The following is a 21100-nucleotide window of genomic DNA, read 5'->3' as shown; positions in this document are numbered from 1 at the left end:
TGGGTGCCCTGCTCTGTTCCTCCCACATTCCATGCCTCCTCACCTGGCCTCTGCCCCCTCCCTCTCCATGGCTGGCTGCTCCAGCATGTGAGCCAGCTGCCCTCTTCTGACGCCACATTAGCCCCTGGCTAGCGAAAGGTATAACTGCAGCATGACCCCTCTTGTGGCTTCCCTTCACCTCCTCGAGTCCCCGTCAGAATCAATTATTCTGAGGGGGGGGTGGGGAATCTATGGGAGACGTTAATGCTGCACTTGCACAGTGGTGCAAAATACCCCCAAGAATAGTATTTACATTGCTTGATGGTGGTATCTCCCCATGAAACTCTGCTGACAAGGAAAGAGAACCATAACCAGCCTTTACAGCTGAAGGGTTGTACTCATCAAAAACAATAGAAGCACCCATCTAGCTTCTATGCTGCAGGAGCTCCTAAAAAGTCTTTGTTAGGGATTCCTGCATGTACTGTAGAAGTAGATTAATTTCTTATCTAATTTAGGGGAAGATTCAATGTTGAATCAACATCATCCCTTTTTTCAAAGCCTTCGTATGGTCTGTACAGGAAAGACGTGTTGTTTTTTGGTTGGTTGGCTGTATTTTGGGGGGTTTTTTTAATTGGAAATATTTCCTTTAAACAAGGCAGCCTTTCTTTCCTTCTTCCCAGGATGCTCAGGGAGCTGAGGAGCGGGAGGCACTAGCAAGGATGGCAGCTAATGTTGAAAACGCAGCTTCAGCTGACTCAGAAGCCTATATTGAAAAGTACCTGCGGAGTGTGCTGGCAGTGGAGAACATTCTCACCCTGGATCGTCTTCGCCAGGTGTCTTTTTTTTTTTTTATTTTTTTTTTTCCAATGCCAGAGTTGACATCAGTAAATATACTGACTGAGAACACTGTTTTGATAGAAATCTTTTTATCAGTGCATGCAATGGCTTAATAAACAAGAGGGCCACTTCAGTATATGCCTCAGCTCTTCAGAGCGTCCTGACACAGACTTCGAAGGAAGCAAGTGCATGATGGTAGCTCTTTCACATACTTGTTACTCCTTCGAAATTGTATGCAGTACAGGTAGGATTGAAGGCTTGATATCAGGGGCACTGTCCATTCTGGGTTTCTCTGTGTGTTTTGAAACACACTGTGCACTGCCAGAAATGTGTTTCAAAAAAGATAGTTGTGTGTGGAGTTGGCTTTAAAATTAAACCCAGAGTTTCAGAAAGCAAGTTTTCTGAAGTCATTAGCAACTTTTGTCATCTTGTACATGCTATGCATTGGCGTAACCAAGCCTGTTCTATCAATAAGTGAGACACTGATTAGGTTAATCGTAAGTATTGTAACTTGATCTGTTTACCAGGAAAAACACAGGAGAGGGACACATTTATGGAAAATTGTATTTCTGGGTATAAATTATGCAAGCAAGAGAGAGAAAGTTATCCAAAACAAATCTGAGCATGTGCTTGCCCCCTATAAATTAACAATAAAGTGTGCTGCACTCTTAAGTATTGAAAGGAAGTTCTCTGTCAAATATAATTACTTTAAAGAATTAAAATAGGAGCTCAGCTAGGAAAAGGAGTCTCACTGTTCACATCTGTTAGAGATATAGACCTCTCATAGATGCAGGGCTATAGAGGCTCAGTGACCTTCTAAAGATTATGTAAAATTCTAGCCATACCACTGAGCAAACAGTTACTAGTGGACCAAACTTGCCCGCTCCCTGTAGACTTCCTACTATCAGCATACTATATGAGACATTAAAGATTAAATTGTGAAGTCTCCTTTCTTCTATGGTGCATTAGGGCTGTATTGAAATATTTTCATGTATATGCAAAACCACACTTCGATCACAGTGTAGATGCTTGTAAAGTGTTTCTGTCCTGATGTCTTGACTGGTCTGCAGGAGGTTGCGGTGAAAGAGCAGTTAACGGGGAAAGGAAAACTTAACAGGAGGAGTCTGAGCTCTCCCAACGTCAATCGGGTAAGTATGCCACAGTTGCGTCAATAGCTCCATGAGGAGGGCAGAACGTACAACACACAGGGCCCTAAGCTATCCAGGTGGGAGAATAAAACGATGAGTTGCCTCTGGTCTCGTCCCCCAATTGCACCCTTCCTTGGTGGTGGGGGAGATAAGCCAGCATGTGAATTCCTGAGCAGAGACAAAACCCACAAATTTCCATATCCTGATCACATAGGCTAGCATTCTAAACACCCATACCTATCCAGGCCATGTAAAAATAGCCATGTGAAATGTACTTCTGTACACACTACTCTTTTTTGAAACACTGAAGGTATTTCATCCAATTATCAAGTTAATAATTTTGTGCTTACAGCTCTTTGTCTGAAGATCTCAAGGCACGTTATAAATACCAGTACTAAGGAATTAAGCCTCATACATATTTTCTGTAGAAATTATATTTTCTGTTTAACACCTGAAGGAACTGAGACAGAGATTTTGACTTGACCAAGATCACACAGGAAATCTGTGGCAGAGCTAGAGATAGAACCTAAGGGTCCAATCAGTAGAAGTTCTGCCATAAACTTCGGTGAGGACAGCATTTCACCCTAAACTCAGTTTTGTGCTATAACTGCAAGACCATCTTTCCTGCTCTTATGTATTTTCAAGACACATTTATTAGAGGTACTTAACATTTTGCAGAAACTAATGTATGTGTTCACTTCAACCATTTCAGATATCTGGAAGCCGTCAAGATTTAGCTCCCCTGTACAACCTTGGCAGTCAGAAGGTAAACGTTTAAAGTAATTTGTGGCCTTTGAAGACGAGATCAGGGAGAATCTCTTCTTCCTTTTTGTGGTGTGTGGCCCCAGAATCAACCCCATCACTGACCATAAAAAAATATCATCAGGACATGGTTAAAAAGTAATCTCGATTTAAAGATCAAATAATTACTTTGAGAGACTTCTCAAGGCCTAGATAGACGACAGGGCCTTCCTATGACCTGCACAGTTTGTGTGTGTGCATAAATATGTATTCATATGGAGAATAGGGAGTGAGAAAGGAGTTTTAATGCATAATGCAATGGTGTGAAGAAATTGAGTTTTCATATATGGTCTAATGTAGATAGTTAAATTTCTGTTCCATGTAGGAAATGCTAAAACATCTGCAAGTAATTAATTGCTTATAACCACATCCATAGAAATGTCCCACAGTTTCTCATTAAAATACTGTACTTCATTTAAGCATTGAGAGAAAAATTCATTATCTGAATTTTCAGTGATACTGCACATGGCATGCTTCAGAGTCCAAAGGTCCCAGCAGATGTAACTAATGCATTAGGTCCACCTAATGAGTGCGATAAAATTATTATCCCACTATAGTTACTATATTGTTCTTACTTTAAATGCCTTTGCTTTAAAATATTTCTGCTTTGAAAATACAGCCATTGTGCCTCATTTACATAAGAACGGCCATCCTGGTCTCTCTAGTGCCAAATGCCCAGTACTTCAGAGGGAATGAACTGAACATGACAATTATCGAGTGATCCATCCCCTGTCATCCACTCCCAGAGCATGGGGTTGCATCTCTGACCATCTTAGCTAATAGCCGTTGATGGACCTGTTCTCCATGAATTTATCTACTTCTTTTTTGAACCTAGTTTTGGCCTTCACAGCATCTCCTGGCAACAAATTCCACAGTTCAACTGTGTGTTATGCCTTTTGTTTCTTTTAAACCTGCCACCTATTAATTTCATTGGGTGACCCCTAGTTCTTGTGTTATGAGAAGTAATAAATAACGCTCTCCACGCCATTCATGATTTTATAGACCTCTATCATATCCCTGCCTTAGTCATCTCTTTTCCAAGCTGAAAATTCCCAGTCTTTTTAATCTCTCCTCATACAGAAGCTGTTCCATATCCTTAATCATTTTTGTTGACCTTCTCTGTACCTTTTCCAATTCTAATATATCTCTTTTGAAATGGGGTGACCGTAACTGTTGACATTGCACTCCATATGATTTTATGAAAATATGCTAATAAGTGTGAATATAATATAACTGGAATATGCTTCATGCAAAAGGTCTCTTGTAAGGTACCATTACAAAGCTTCTAATCCACTGAGTGTGGTCATCCAATTTGTATAAATTTATCATTCTTGTATCTGAAACTAGAAATATGAAATATAACTCTGAGGTCCTATTGTAATTATGCAAAGTGTGGGCCATTAATGGTGGTTTGGAATCTTGATGGCTCCTATCAACTAGGACAATTGGTTGTAAATAGATCTGTTTACTTGCAAGCCTTCCTGTGAGTCAGGCCAGGAAAAATGAAGGCTTGGGGTCTCCCAGGATATGTGACCATGTCACCTGGTACTGGAATCCATCTTAAACCTGGTGCTTTCCCATCCCTCCTTCTAAATGGAAAACCCAGAGAGACAAAAGATTCCCGCCTTGTGCCAAAGCTAGATAAGGGGGTGGAAGAACAAAGTGGGCAGTCATGAAAAATCCCCTAGCTACCATCTGAGCTGAAACAAGGACTGTACTAGGGGAAAAGATTGGGCCCAGACTAGGAAGGAGTGCAGTCTGTAAAAGAAATGTATTGGAACATAGCTGAGGGTGAGATTTTATCTGTAATCAGTTTCTAATGTATTAGGCTTAGACTTGCGTGTGTTTGTTTTATTTTGCTTGGTAACTTACTTTGTTCTGTGTGTTATTACTTGGAACCACTTAAATCCTACTTTTTATACTTAATAAAAATCACTTTTTGCTTATTAATTAACCTAGGTGGCAGTATTAATACCTGTGGGAGCAAACAGCTGTGCATATCTCTCTATCAGTGTTATAGAGGGCGGACAATTTATGAGTTTACCCTGTATAAGCTTTATACAGAGTAAAACGGATTCATTTGATGTTTGCATCCCATTGGGAACTGGGTGTCTGGGTGCTAGAGACAGGAACACTTCTTAAGCTGTTTTCAGTTAAGTCTACAGCTTTGGGGGCACATGGTTCAGACTCTGGGTCTGTGTTGGAGCAGACTGGCATGTCTGGCTCAACAAGACAAGGTACTGGACTCCCACGCTGGCAGGGAAGACTGGCTCAGAGGTAGTCTCAGTACATCAGGTGGCAGTCCTAGGGGGTTTCTGTGACCGAACCCGTCACAAATGTGCAGAATTCATGGTGTGGGTATTCCATGAATTTATATAGTGGCATTAGGATATTTATTGTCTTATTATGTATCCCTTTCCTAATGGTTCCTAACATCCTGTTTGACTGCTACTTTACACTGAGCAAACCATGATTCCAAGATCTTTCTTCAGTGGTAACAGCTAATTTAGATCCCCTAATTTTGTATGTGTAGTTAGGATTATGTTTTCCAGTGTGCTTTACTTTGCATTTATCAATATTATTTTCATGGGCCATTTTGTTGTCTAGTCACCCAGTTTTGAGAGTTCTCTTTGTACAGTAACTGTTTGCTGTCTGTTTTGGACTTAACTATCTTGAGTAATTGTGTATTGTCTGCAAATTTTGCCACCTCACTGTTTACCCCTTTTCCCAGCTCATTTATGAATATGTTGAACAGCACAAGTCCCAGGACAGATCTTTGGGGGACCCCGCCATTTATCTCTCTCTTTTGTAACCTTTTATTCCTACCTTTTGTTTCCTGTCTTTTAACCACTTACTGATCTGTGAGAGGATTTTCTATCTTATCCCATGACTGCTTACTTTGCTTAAGAGTTTTTGGTGAGGGACTTTGTCAAAGTCCTTCTGAAAAGTCCAAGTGCGGTATATCCGCTGGCTCACCCTTTCCCACATGTTTGTTGACCCACTCAAAGAATTCCGATAGATTGGGGAGGCATGATTTCCCTTTACAAAAGCCATCTTGACTCTTCCCCAACAAATCATGTTCATCTATGTTTCATGCTACACTGATGCCAATGAGTAACTCCATCGAAAACAACGGTGTTGTACCAACCTGAAACTGTTGTAACTGAGAGGCAACTTAGCTGTCGGACACATCTTTTTTTCTTACGTTGTCACAAAGCTCCAGCTGTTCAGGTGCAGCTGTTCCATAGTTCTGTAGAAATGTGTAACTTGTGGCATGTTGAAGTGATCCACAGGCCTCCTCTTACTAGTTAAAACTAACTAGATGGACATGAAACAAGCAAATGTGTTACAGTCCTGGATTGGCAGCTGGGCAGTGAATTAGAAGACATCACAGGTCTTTTCTACATCTAACCTCTGTGATTCTGTAAGGTTTCCATGGAATAGTCTGTCATTGTTAGTGTCCAGATGGCTCGCTCTCCCCAACTCTGACTCACTTTCACTGGGCTGGGGCAGGGGCTTGGGGTGCAGGAGGGGGTGAGGGCTCTGGGCTGAGGTTTGCAGGCTCTGGGCTGGGGTTAGGGATGAGGGGTTTGAGGTGAAGAAGGGGGATTCAGCTTGTGGGGAGGTGCTCAGGGCTGGGGCAGGGGTTTGGGTGCGAGGGTGTATGAGGGCTCTGGGCTGGGGTGGTGGGCTCTGGGCTGGGCCCAGGGATGAGGGCTTTGGGATGCAGTGTGGGGGGGCTCAGGGCTGGGGCGGGGGGTTGGGGTGGAGGAGGGGTCTAAGGGCAGGCGGTTGGGGCACGGGCTTACCTGGGGCAGCTCCTGGTCAGCGGGGGTAGGGGGATGGGCTAAGGCAGGCTGCCTGCCTGTCCTGACACTGTGTTGTGCATGCCCCAGAAGCAGCCAGAAGATCAGATGCTAGAAAAGATGGGTGGGCAAGAGGCTCTGCGTGCTGCTCTGGCCTGCTGCAGGCACCACCCCCTCAGCTCCCAGCCAATGGGAGTGCAAAGCCGGTGCTTGTGGCGGGGGCAGCGCATGGAGCCCCATGGCCCTCCCGCCTAGGAGCCGGACCTGCTGGCCGCTTCCGGGGTGCAGCGTGGAGCCAGGACAGGTAGGGACTAGCCTGCCTGAGCACCGCCGACCGGACCTTTAACAGCCCAGTTGGCTATGCTGACCGGAGCCTCCAGGATCCCTTTTCGACCGGGTGTTCCAGTCAAATACCAGACACCTGGTCACCCTAGATGGGGCGTTACACCCTAGAAATGGTAGGAGATTCTCTTGCAGCCACCAAAACAGTCCCTCTGGAAATATTCTAACCAGGAGCCAGAATGGTCTTACAGCAAGAGTTGGCTCTTCATTTCTTTGCACATAGGTGGGTGGCAGCACTTCAGAGTAAGAGATGGGGAAAATCCTTTGCCAGGAGTGTGTGTGTAGTGGCGCTTTTTAGAAATCCATTCAAAATGAGCTGTGCATACCGACGTCGCAGGCATGTACAGATTTTTACAATGGGCAGCTTCTGAAGAGTTAACCCACCATCACCCCTTTGACAGAGACCTTTATTTAAAATCATTATGGGGACTCACTTGTGGGCTTTAATTTTTTTTTAACGCTGCATTGTAGAATTAAACCATCCAGTTGGGACAGGGAGGAGTGAGACACTACTGTCCTAACTCAAAAGACAATAGTTACTCCAGCTTTATACTCTGGTAACTGAGCTGCATTTGGTCCTATCTCTGTCTTTGAGTTATATCTGCTTGCTTTAGAGAGGACAAGCCAATTTTTTACTACAGAGCTGATATGGTTTTGGGGGGAGAGAGGAATTCTATTATATCATTACAAGTGCCAGATGAGTTACGATTTAGAATCTTTCACTGGTAATATAAGATACAGCAGGATTTTTAGATCCCACGTCACTTGCACTGGCTGTTAACTGTGGGATTTTTTGGAAATTGTAAATTGAGCAAATTGGATACAGAGTCAATGAGAGGGGCTAAATATGGAGTCTGATCCATTTACAGTCATTCCTCTGACAACAACCACACAGTGATGACATTCTTTACAAGTAGGCCCTAAAATATGTTGTTAATGATATCCATTCTATCCTGGTCATGTCTGTCTCCCTTTGAAATCTATGGGGAGCTGCAGCCCATGTTGTATCTCAAAGCCATGTGGGAAGGCAGGGCCACTTGAGCTTAAACCCCAATTGGCACTAGTGATATTTCTCTAAGTTGTATCAAAGTAGATCAGTGCAAATTAGTGCACGCTCCTATTTATTACAGCAGACAGGGATAGGAATGGGGCCAAGGCAATATTTAAGAACAGTGGCTGGGCTTGGATAGATGAGACACGAAGGCTTTCATTCCTGTGGTTTAGTGGCAGCATTTTAACAGCCTGCCAACTGGGAAAAAATAGTTGAGGTTGGTGAAACCTAGAGAACACTTTTAGGAAATAACCCATAATATTTGCTGTAAGACTCCTGTGCACCTTGGGGCTGACTCCAAATCAGCTTCTTAAAATTCTTCCTGGAGGATAGAGTGCTAGATTGTCAAGGACCAGCAGAGAAGAAAGAAAGCACTGGGAAAACATTCCAGAAATCAGTGAGACATTTTAGAAACAACCTTGTATCAAAACATGGCAGGGAACATGTGTTCTTCCAGTGGCTATTTTTGATTTGCTAAATTAAGTCCATTGACTTTGGTGTTCAGTCATTTGGCAGTGACCATATACTGTGTACATGGAACTACAGCTCCTTCAGACAAAGGACTTATAAGCACTTTTCCCTTCCCCTGCCACCCTTCTTGGTGGAACCTAAAGTTTCATGGCCCTGAGTCTAACCAATTGGCATTAGTTATAAATTTAGACGTTTCAGTCAGTAAATGTAGAAAACAAGCAAGAGCCATATCTAATAAACATACGTGAAACTTGGGAACTGCATCAAGTTTATATATAACACATTCTTGCATTTTTTCTGTCCATGGTACAAATCTCTAAATAGCTCTTGGTCACTGAACAAGTTTATATTCATATTGCATAGGTCTTTTCCCTTCCATTGACAGTTGACCATTCTTTCCCCCCTCCTCTTACCTCTGTACTCTTTGGGGAATATTATTTGGTCCCTTGGGTTCTGTTATCCACTCTATACTGATCTGTTCTGTTGGCAGTACACCTCTTCACTCTATGACCGTTAGAATAACTCCACCTGCCACTGCAATATCTCCTCTTGGATGGCCTGCTGGCATCTCAAAGTCGATGGGTCTTAGTCATCCTGATGAATCTTGCCTGTTGTCCAAAACTGGGAGGATCTTTCCTCTCTCTTTTTCCATGTGCTCAATGCTGAGAACTACTGTTCTTCAAATACTTGTACACATGGATGCCATTCTAGGAGCATGTGCCTCCCCATGATCCTGAGGGCATAAAGGATGGAATGGGCCCAAATGCCTCTCAGTTTCTTCTTATCGCCTGTGGCAGTAAAACAGAACTTGTGTCCACCTGCTACCCTTTAGCACTTTTCTGTTAGTTAGAAGCAGTTTAGTTCTTAACATTTCACTTTATTTAGCCCGTTGGCAAAATAGTAGAAATAGTTGTTAGGGGGCTTATTCCTTCACCCACTTACTTCCCTGGTCCTTCTCGCATGAACAGAGAGAAGCAATACCCGAAGTCCAAAGGTGCAAACAATTCGATGTTTATTGGGGTGAACTTCCAGCAAGCATGATTCCAGTTTCCTTCCTTAGTGTCCCCCTTCCCAGCTCTGACACCACAGAGCCTTACACCTGTGTCCCTGTTCCCATTTCCCCCCTTAGCCAAACATGATTCTAATTTCCCCACTCCCATTCCCTGTTCCCATTTCCCCCTTTAGCAAAACATGATTCCAGTTTCCCCACCCCCATTCCCTGTTCCCATTTCCCCCTTCACACCCACCCACCCACTCACTTCCTGATTGACTGCAGACTATATAGTAAAACTTGAGTTCTGCTTAGCTATACCTTAACCAATCATTTTCCTGAAATGTAACTAACCAATCCTAACCTATTGTAACATGATTATGTAACCAATTATATCCCACCACTTTAATTAGTTTACACCCAGCAAAATTAATTATAGAGATTATACAGACAAACAATAGCAAAGTGGGAACTATAATGACAAAACAATACAGAAGTGAGGACTTCACATCCCAGTATTGATAAGTGAGTTCTTGCCAGACAGGATGCTGTCAAACTAAGTTTCCTTTTACATTTTCTAGGCACTTCCCTTTCTCTGGAGGTGATAGGCATTATCAGGACAGGAGTGTATTCCTAGCAGCCCAATAGCACCTTCTTTCAATGTGACTAGTTTGGAATGTGAGGATGTGACCGGTCGCTTCCCAGCTTATGGCTGCCTCTGTTGCTTAGTCAAAGGCCTTAGCCTAAGCTCAGGGCCTCAGACTGTCACAGTAAGAGAAGGACCTTTCACTGGCAGACAGTGATTTTGATTCTTTCTTTTATACCTCTAACTAGCCAAGTGATAAGAATACACCTAAATTCTTAAAGTACAGGCCTTTGCAGACAGGCCTGAATATCTATATCCTAACACTAGTGTTTTAGAAAATCTGAGACTCTTCAGTACTGAAGCATCGACCTTATAGCTGTGGCACAGTTTCCAGGCTTTAAGTCCTGCCCTTCCTATGAGGCAGCAATGCCCCTGTATGACGGGCATTCTCAAGGCCTCTTTTGCCTTGGAGAAGACCCCATTTCTGACAAGTGCTCCATCTGTAGAACTTTCTCCAAATGGATCCAGAAAGCCCGAGTCACTTGGCTGAAATTATTTCTATTGGAGCGATCAATGAAGGGCACTTTTGACTCAGAGAATCATGAGTTGAAAGATGATTCAGCAATTCATAAACTGCATTTGGCCAGTGCTCTAATAAGCTATCCATGGTACCTGAGTCTCCATAGCTACCAAAAGGCCTCAGACTTTGTCTAGAGGTAGCAAATGATCAGTACAGACCTCCGGGGATCAGTCAGTTGCTCCTGCTGACTGGCAGAAAGGAGCACTATCCTAAGACCCAAACGTAGCATCAATCACTTTTCCTGGTACCATCAAAGCACAGTTCCTTTTTCAAAGCCTGACCTACAACCTGGATCAGTTCTACTGCCTGACGCATGCTCTTCAGCACTGGCACCGTGGCAGTTGAGCTCCGTCACCGACCTTTCTATATTGGTACCGGCTACCTCGTTACCATCTGCACTGATGATGTTCTCACTGGTGTGAGAGATGAGACCCTCACTGGCCCTGATCTCTACAGTACCCCTTTCTTCAGAACCGCCTTTTTCAGTACTGTCTGTATTTACAACTTCTAGAGACCTAGCTATTATGCCTGAACTAAAATCTCCTAAATTAGCTCCACCATCTCACATTAAATCATGATCTGCTAGGGCCCAAGCAACCTCACTGGCATACTTGAGGAATATTTCTGTTTCAGAAATTTGCAGGGCTGCCAGTTAGAGGCTCAGTACATATTATTGTTCAGCACTACTTGTTAGTTACAGCTACTGGATCTGGTGTCCAGTTTGGTAAGGCGGTCCTGAAATCTTTATTTAAGTAGACTCCAAGCTCCAACCTCCTTAGGGTGATAAACCCTAGCTAATCACCTAGGGTGGGATTTGTGTGGACAAAAACTTGAAAAAAGAATGGTCACTTATGGTAACCATGGATGTTTGAGATGTTGTATTCACGTGGATTCCACAACCTGTCCTCCTTTCCCACTACTGTGGAGTCTTTTAGCTTTGGGGTTCTGTATTGGCAAAGGAACGGAAGCAGTTGAGCCTGCTCCACCTTTTATGCCCGGGGGTGGGGAGGTACAAAAGTCTGTGGTGTGCAGACATCATATCAACGGATGCTGCAGGCCAAAGTGCACATAGGGTGCATGCAAGCCTAAATGGGATCCAAGTGAACAAAACTTCTCTAAGAACACTTACTGTACAGCAAGTAATTTTTCCTCTTCAACTTCTTCCTTCCTTTAGTGCAGGCCCTCTCTAGATCCCACCACTTAATATCTCCACATTTCATCCCTATCTGCAATGCTAAAACACCAGCCCATTCTCTAATTACTTCTCTCCTTGACTGCTGGGTATCTGCCATAATCCAGTTTCTTTTTCTTCCATCTCTCTTCCTTCCAAGTGTATAGAACACAACAAGCAAAGTCATCTTCGTTTCTTCCTGATCTTATCTCCTTTCATACTACTTGAACCTATACGCTAGCTTTCCTTCAGCCCAAAGAGCAAGGCTGTCCACATCCATCTGTTCTCATTATATCCTGCTCTCCCTCCCTTTCATGCAAACTTCAATCTTGAATTCTACTTTAGAAGGCCACGAAGTCTTTCTTGATTTTTGGGTTAGAAGGTGCCAGTATGATCATCTAGTCAGACCTATGCATAATTATAGAATTTAACTCAGTGATTCTTGCAATTAGTACTCAGTGGTTGTAAGCGGACAAAGGAGTCTGCCAGTGTCAATGGGAGCTGATGATGCCCAGCACCTTGTGGGATTGAGCATTCAATTCAACTGAAAACATTTTGGGGCATGGGTTCTGTCCTTAATTTTGCACATTCTACGTACTGCAAAGCGTTGTATATGCTGGCATGCTGTATAAGTATTAGCAGAATCTCCACAAAACTTTTGAAAATATAAACTTTACTTTTCTTCTAGGGTCGATGGGAGAGCCAGCAAGATATATCCAAAATTTCAACACATTCTGGTGGGATGACCCCGTCTCGTACATCTTTGTCAGGCTCTACTCAGCAAACCCATTCTAATGATCCAGGTAACAGCTTTCCCAAAGCTAAATTGGCTATGGTAAAAGTTTAAAGTGAAATATTCTATTTGGAACTTCAGGAGAAAAGGGGGTGGAGGTAGTCCCCTGGATATACAGTTAGAATTTAAAAAAAGAGAAAAAAAAAGAATGCTTATTGAGTTCTACTGTTGTGCTCTGTACTGTGCAAACATGCATTAAGCATCAGTAAGAACTTGACATTCACTGTCCTGAGTATCTGCTCTACCCGTTGTCTTTCTTTACTTTGATATGAGGAAACCACAGCTCTGCAAACCCTGGCTGGCATGATGAGTGTTTAATGGTGCCCACTGTTTGTGAAGACACAGTCCTTGCCTCCAGAAGCTGAAATTCTTAAATAACAGACAAAGAAATTCAGAAACATAATAATACACCATATGTTGCAAGTAAAATTGCAAAGGCTGCAAAGCTACCAACGTATTAGAAAATAACAAAGAGCAGATCGGGGTGGATATTTTGCATATAGAGCTCAATGTATAACGGAAGAGTGCAGTGATAAAGTCTGTTTTATGTACTGGTTATAACGAGTGTTTTTCTCAAGGGGGATGAGAACAGAGTGACAACAGTAGAGTAAAGGAACAGGTATGAGCTGGGAGAGCTCTATGACCCTGGTTATGTACCAATGCAGTCAAAATTACTTACTTCTAATCCATTTAGCTATTTCTAGGGTGTGATTTAGTAATCAAGTTTACCTTTTTAAAGTTTTGCAGTTGTATAGTAATATTTTATCATCTGTGTTGCTTGTTTCTGGATTTTAAAATTCTACTACTGCAACTCTTAAAGCATTTAGTGTTTCCGAATCCATGTATGTATCTTAAGCCTTGGCATCCTATGTGAGAGCGGGAGCTCTTATCCCTGTTTGACAGAAGGGCAAACTGAGCCTCAGAGAGTTTGTCTCTTGCCCAAGATCACACATTAATTCAGTGGAAGAGCTGGGAATAGGAACAGGAGTCCTGACTACTAGTCCTTTGTTGCTCTGACCTCTAGTCAACTCCCTCCCTAGTGCTGATTACAACATTAGAAGGTTCATAGGTTTTCTATTGTGAAAGAACCACAGCTGTTGATTACACTTTTTTAAAAAAACTTTGTTGACAGGACTCAGTAGCCTGGCTGCCTCCTACCTGAATCCAGTAAAATCCTTCGTGCCTCAGATGCCAAAGCTGCTTAAGTCTCTCTTTCCTGCTAGAGATGAGAAAAAGAGCAGGCAGACCTCTCCTCTTGCCCAGCAGGTAAAAAAATATATATATACGCACACACACACAACAATATTGGTGAGCACTGTTATAATGACTTGCTGGCAGAAAGCTGTTTTGTATGTTGCTGCAGGCAAACCAAGCTTTTAGTCATAGTAAAAGCTTATATGATACATTTCCCCTCCACTCTATCCAGAGATAGTGGAGAGCTGTTTTAACTTATTGGTACTCTCAGCCCACTTGGCTTTTTAAAAGTGCCAAGTGTGCTACTAATGTGATTTATGGTAATACCACTTGCAGCAACAATAGTAAAATTTATGAAGTGCACTTAGTGTTGTTTGTATATTGCCAAGTGGAAAATGTAATTCTATTTTTAATTCCTGATTTCATTTCCCATCACCCACCCTTTAGCACCTTTTCCCTCTGACTCGCGCAATGCACTTGGAGCAGTAGTTTTTATTTCTATCCCCGTCTATTCCGCATGCCAGAGAAGCACCTCATCTTTTTCATATGCTGTGTAAGTCTCCACCTGTTCCAGATTCAGCCCTTGTGCTCCAGGTAGCAATGAATGCATAGTTAAATATCAGAAAACACTATCCTTTATTTTAGATAGAGACATTTATAGCATAATAGAAGTGCTCAGATACCGCAGTGATGGGCACAGCACAGGGACATGAATGTGAGAGAATATTATTTCTGACTATTAAAAATAAATAAATTGGCTAATGCATAAATAGCAATGTACAGAGTTTCTAACATTTGGTTATATTGGAAAGCAACCCAAGGTTTTCCAAGACTATTGGATCAATATAATGAAATGAAATGATAAAATTAATACAAGCTTAATACTTTTAGTTTTCTTAATGTAACAAGTCAGCTGCATTACAAACTCAGGTCACCTACTGTCCATAAGAAACATACATATATTCTTCATTGCTCTGTAGTAAATGAACTGAGCTTCCTAATCCCCATTGGGAACAGCAATACATAGAAGAAAAAGCAGTAATTGAAGCAGAGCTATAGAGCTAGCTTCCTCCTGTATGGCACCAAAAGATAAATATCAACTGTTGGAGTGTGACTTGTTTTTTAAAACATAAATGATATTGTAACTTCACATGATCTTACTTGCACTTCATTTATAATGGGCCTGATATAAACATGGACTCATGGGTTAAATGCAGGCCGAAGGAATGTAAACAAAGGGTATTAGTGATAAATGACAATGTATTGAGCAGGAGGTGCTACAGGGGTCAGTGTCAATTGTTCAGCTTTAAGCCCTTTTTAATCTGGCAGAGGCGTATGGTAAATTTGCCAACTCCTGCAGATGTTACTGAAGTGGGAGGTGATGCACATTCCACTGAAGACTAAAACACAATAAAAAAGATATGGCCAGGGAAGAAATGATACTGAACCTAGAAAAATACCAGCTGGTGCACCTTGAGGTACAGTGGCAGGACAAAACTCTCCGACCTCCAGTGGCAAGGAAGATAATGGAAATGGTGTCATGCCAGCGATGGTAGCAAATGGCCAACTAGAAAATATTGCTGCCAAAAAAAAAAAAAAGCCAATGTGAAATTCCGGTGGCACTTGCAAAGGAATTTCATCACTTAAGAGGGAATTGATGGGCTTCTTTCTGGTACAGAGTGCACCTTGAATATTGCGCGCCATGAGCAGGGTGCCCTTTAGGTGCCGTATAAATACCCAATTATCAGAAAGCAATCAACAAATTGGAGGGAATTAGAGAAGAGCAACAAAAATGACTAGAAGGCTGGAGGGATTGATTTACAAGGGAAGAGTAAAATATCTAAATTGGTTTGGCTTCACGAAAGGAAAAATAACAGGTAGAAATGTGACACGTCTACAAGCATTTGCTTGCAAATAATGAAGAGGGAGACTGATTGCTTAGAGTTCAGGGGGATATAACTAGAAGAAGAGGGATGAAATTAAGCAAAGGGAAACTTTAGAAATTTTTGTTGATACTAATTGAAAAGTGAGATCTATTAGACAATAGAGTCTAATAGATTCTGAAAGGAAGTAGTGGAAGGCCTTATCTCAAAAATACACATCAGTCCACAGACATTAACAAGAAATAGTTTTCAATTACTTGGACAAGTGACAGCATGTACCTTTGTGACACAATATGCCACGTTATGCGTTGGTGTTTCCAGGGTTGGCTCAGGATGGTTTATACCCTGGACAAACACAACCTGAACAAGCTGGTGTCAGTCCCTTATCAGGTATGAGACTCTCCCAACTTGTGGAAAGACCTACACAATGTTTGTGCAGGTGTTCCATTCATCCAAGTCTTCCCAACCATCACCATAATGACAGATGTGTCTCTGGCAGGTTGGGAAGGGCATTTAGGGATCCATACCATTCAGGGCACAGTTACATATCAACCTCCTGGAGGTGAAGGCAGTAAGGAATGCCTGTATCCACTTCCTGCCATTAGTCAGCAACAGATCCACAAAAATCATGACAATGTAGCCTGCATGTTCTATATCAGCTGGCAGGGGGAATGAGATACTCTTCTCTTTGTGCTGAAGCAATGAGGCTATGGAACTGGTATATAGCCAACCACATCCTAATTTCAGCAGCCTACTTCCTGGGCATTCAAAACATGTAGGCCAATGACCTCAGCAGGCACTTCTTCCAGGACTATGAATCGGAGTTGGACTCCCGGATTCTCAATCACATTTTTGTGAGTTGGGGCATTCCAAAAGTGCATCTCTTTGCCACAACTACGAACAGGAAGCACAAACTATTTTGCTTAAAAGGGGGTTTGGGCCCTCACTCACTGGGAGATGCTTTCCTCATTTGTGGATGAGAGGCCTTCTGTATGCATTTCTTCCAATGGCCCTGAGATTGAAAGTGGTAAACAAGATCAAGCAAGACAAAGCCAAGATCATAGTAATAGTTCGAACATGACCCAGACAACCCTGGTACTCTTTCTGGTTTGTCCAGCTATGAGTCTTTCATCCATTTCCAACCTTCCCCCCCAAAATAACAGTAGACTCTGTCCCAACCTGGGAATTCTTCGCCTCCAGGCTTGGTTAATGGATTTTTCGCAGGAATAGAGATTTCCTGTTCTGCAGAGGTATAGCAGATATTAAATAGTAGGAAAAGATCTATGCATCATACTTACTTGCAGAAATGGAAAAGATTTCACCACTGGTGTGATCAGTGACATCTATTGTCCGTTCATTCTTCACTTTCTGCAGCCTTTGAGTATCTGCTGGAATTAGTCAGAATTATCTATGAGTTCTGTCAGGGTTCGCTTGGTGGCTCTCAGTCTTTTATTCCCCAATTGAGGGATTCACAGTGTTTGTTCATTCACCATGACAAAATTCATTATGGGATTGAGGAACCTTTATCCTTACGTTAGAGAACCCACTCCTATATGGGATTTAAATTTCATACTCAAATGTCTTATGAAATCCCCTTTCAAATCTATTCTCTTCTTCACCTATCCATGAAAATGGCTTTCTTGGTGGCCATCACTTCTGCTTGAAGAGTTGGGGAAATGGGGTCTTTATTAGTGGATCCTCTCTTTACAGTGTCCTTGAAAGGTAGTCTCATCACATTCACATCCTAAACTTCTACCTAAGGTATTGTTTGAATTTCATATCAATCAAGTCATCCATCTCCCAGTTTTCTTCCTGAAACCACACCAGAGCAGGGAGGATGCTGCCTTCCATACCCTAGGCATCAGGGGGTGTTGGCCTTTTATTTGAACAGAACCAGATCATTTAAAAAGTCTCCAAGATGTGTCAATAGCTGACAGGTCCAAATGTCCACAGTCTCCATCTAGAAACTTGCCAGATGGATTTCTGGGTGTATTATTTCTTCCTATGCATATGCCTGTTTATCTCTTCTTAGAGTATTAGCCCATTCCATGAGGTCTCTCTCTACCTCTCTGACATGGTTCCCATTGTTGAGATCTTCAAGGCTACAATTTGGTCTTCAGTACATACATTTTCCAAGTACCACACAGTGGTTCATTCTTCCAGACCAAATGCTGTCTTTGGGAATGCAGTCTTCTCTTCAGTATTGGACTCAACTCCGAAGCTACCTCCTCCTGTTGAGGATACTGCTCTGACGTCAGTTGAAGTGGGGGCACTTCTCAAAGGAGGAGAGGTTACTCACCCTGTGCAATAATTGGAGTTCTTCAAGATGAGTGTCCCTCCATTTGGCATTGGAGTTTTCTCTACAGGACTCTTTGAGGGCAGTCTGCCCGTACAGCCCTATATGTCCTTGGTGCAGAACACCAGGGTGTGTAGTGCACATGTGCAGGCCAAACAGCCACTGCGACCAAAAATCTCCGATCAAAGGTGCATGGGGCATAAGCCTGTTTGAAGTGGAGCACCCATCTCAAACTCCACCTACTGCACAAGGTGAGTACCTCTCCTTCACCATGACTAAGCAGTTCTCAGAGAGTGGGCAAGTGTATGTTCCCAAATTTAAACACATTTTCTTTTGGTGAAGCCATAATTTGAAAAGCTCGAATACTAATCTACAGCAAAAACCAAAGGTTTTGAGTACTTGTTCTGAAAATTATCAAAAATTTTCAACAGTAGATTCTTATTTCCTCCATATACTTTTGCTTAAGTAGGCATCTGCCTTAAAGAAAGATACGTTTTTGTATGTGTTTCCTTAGCAAGATGGTCTCTTCCAGTTCCATTTTTTGTTTGTAATCAATTGCTGTCTGGGTTCCAGAAATGCAAAGACATTACAGTGAAGCTGGTGGCAGTTGTCAAAATTGCTGTCTTTGACCTTCTGATGCAAGTTTAGTAACTAATCTGGAGAATAATGAACCGCAATTAATGAAACCTGCTCTCGTATTCAAGTGTGTTTCTCAGACAGCACATAAAATAATTGAAAGAACTTCCTGCTCTCTAATTAGTTAGATTGAATTAATTTGGCATAATAGGATTCTTCGTGTAACTAGCAGATCAGCTTCCGATGAAGCTGTTTATATACCTAAAAGATTGGCTGCTGATGAAGCTGTTTATATACTTTTAAGTTAGAAAATACACATTCTCTCTGACTAATCTGGTGCCTTTAAATTAATTGCCAGTATTTCGTAAATAAAAAGCAGTTATATTCTTTAACCATTTGTGATTATTTGACTCGTTCTGTACTTTCCATTGTTCGTTCTTAAAACAAGTTAGTGATGCCACATGCAGAATTTGTTTTTTTCCATTCTTATTGTTGATGGGGAGAATTAATTATTTTAAATTCCATGTGTGGAGGAGGGAAGGGTGGGGGTTGAATCTTTCTAGTTTCTAGCTATATATTTGCTTAATTATATTAGGTGCATGTTAGTTGAAGCTTTATTTCTTTATTAGCATATTGTTGATTCCATAGTCTGAGCAAGACAGATTTATTCTTCACATTGTGACCATTTTGGTCTGTCTGAACTGCTCATGTAGTGGCATTTTAAGATATCACTGTGTGTTGGTATTTACAATGTATATATCAAAGTGCAGTCCATACCTTTTCAGAGTCATTGCAGTGGCAAAAGCAGACTCCTCAGGCCGGTGTGAACTTATTCAACGGTTTTAAAATATTTCTGAAGATTCATTTTTTCTCTCTCCAGATAGTTCTTTTCTAGTTGAAAAGAAGTATCTGAGTGCCTAGGTGAATAGATTTTGTTAGCATATTGCTGAAATGAAACGTATTTTTGTGTCACAGCTCCCTTACAGAAGAATCTCTTGTCTGAGTTTCTGTATTCTAATGTCATAATTCATTGCTGTCTGGTTGCGTTCCAGAAATGCAGCGATATGGCACAGGAGAAGAGGGCAGCTAACAAAATTGTTGTCTTTGACCTTCTGACACAGGTTTAGTAACTAATGTAGAAAATAATGAAACCCACCCAGATAAGCAAACGGCTTTCTTTGGCATACATACAATTATTTATGTAGTGCCATAGATGTGCATGATTCTTAGCATGATTGAAAGGACTTCTGTCCCCTAATCAAATATAAATAATTTGGGATCATAAAATCCTTTTTTTAAACATATGTCTAAAAGGCTTTTTTAAAGGTTTGAATAATCATTTGTGTGCTTTAATCAGCGTGGCTCAACAGATCCTTCATGGCCAACTGAGCTAATATGCATCTAATTCTTGTTGACTGAGTTGTTAAGGCATCAGTTTCTTGCCAAATTCAGCTTCCCATATCATCCTTTTAAATACAGTTGTAATGAGAATGATTATGTAAAGCTAATTTTTAAAGCAAACTAGTGAAACTCAGAAAATCTGAAATTTTTAAAAATCTTGTTACAAATTAACCTTTTAATCTTTCTGCTTGGAATTAGGAATGAAATAAATTAACTGAACAAGAAACAATATATATTTAATTTTGCACTAAATACAATGTGTGTGTAGCTCATGAAAGTAAATCTTAGGTTCTCAAACTGACAAATTTACATTTAATGAAATTATTATTGGATGTTATACCCAAGTAAAGAATTTTTCAGCAGCTTTTTTGAAATGGCTGTGTGACTGTAGTGCTGTCAGACTGACAATCCTTGCAGCTGAAGTCCATCCCCATCTTCAGAGAAGGCGCAGCATAGGCAACAGCAGTGGAAACTCCCTGATTAATGCCCTGCTAGTGTGCTTTAACCATGACCTCAAGGGACAACTTCTAAATTGGAGGGTAATTCTAGGATCCCTGGCCCAATCAGTCCTTGCCCTCTCTTCTGATACAGTGAATGGGCAAACAAGTGCCTATTATGGTGGAGGTTTTTGTGATATGATCACCTGCCTACTGGGATCTGGTATTCTCAGTCCAACTCATTTCACGTAAGTCTACAAACCTTGCAGAATCAAGCCCCAGATTAATAGTAAGATCTGGAGCACTCCAGCAAAGCATATAGGTATGTGTTTAACAGGTCTACTTGTGTGCTTAACTTTAACTTCAGTGGGACTAATCACATGCTTAAAACTAAGCATTTTAGGATTTAATCCAGTGACCTAGAGTTGAAAAGCTCTGTTTTTCATTACCAGTCCCCCAAGCCATCCTATCTCCTTTCAAGCAACTTTTTAAAGAAGTGACTTAATATTTCTTTTTATCACTGTAAGTTTCTTAATTGTTAGAATTCATATGATTTTTAAATTTCTGAACTAGAGAACTATTTAACAGGACACGTATAGTAGACTTTTCTAGGTCACAATATAGTGATTGGCTACACAGTTGTGAAGTCTCCAAATGTCCTACACAATTATTTATATTTTTAACATGAATAACTCTTTTTTATAAAATCTAAAACAAATTGTGTTTAGCAACTCTTACTGGGTAGCTATTACCAAAC

At 41.5% G+C, this 21100-nt stretch overlaps 1 protein-coding gene across 3 annotated transcripts in view; it reads left to right on the top strand.

Moving 5' to 3' along the window:
- The window catches only part of KIF13B (kinesin family member 13B), a 213975-nt gene that overhangs the window by 172186 nt on the left and 20689 nt on the right, over positions 1-21100 (top strand). For all 3 annotated transcript variants that reach the window (XM_048845803.2, XM_048845802.2, XM_075126334.1), the window contains 5 exons: positions 660-812; positions 1887-1964; positions 2677-2730; positions 12452-12566; positions 13689-13822. In XM_048845803.2, coding sequence (XP_048701760.1) covers positions 660-812; positions 1887-1964; positions 2677-2730; positions 12452-12566; positions 13689-13822 — 534 coding nt within the window. The remainder of the gene's footprint in view (positions 1-659; positions 813-1886; positions 1965-2676; positions 2731-12451; positions 12567-13688; positions 13823-21100) is intronic.

The sequence above is a fragment of the Caretta caretta genome, chromosome 3, assembly GCF_965140235.1.
Source record: "Caretta caretta isolate rCarCar2 chromosome 3, rCarCar1.hap1, whole genome shotgun sequence".
Taxonomy (NCBI): Eukaryota; Metazoa; Chordata; order Testudines; family Cheloniidae; genus Caretta; species Caretta caretta.
The sequence above is the reverse complement of the archived record's forward strand: the minus strand, read 5'-3'. Positions and strand labels throughout refer to the sequence as shown.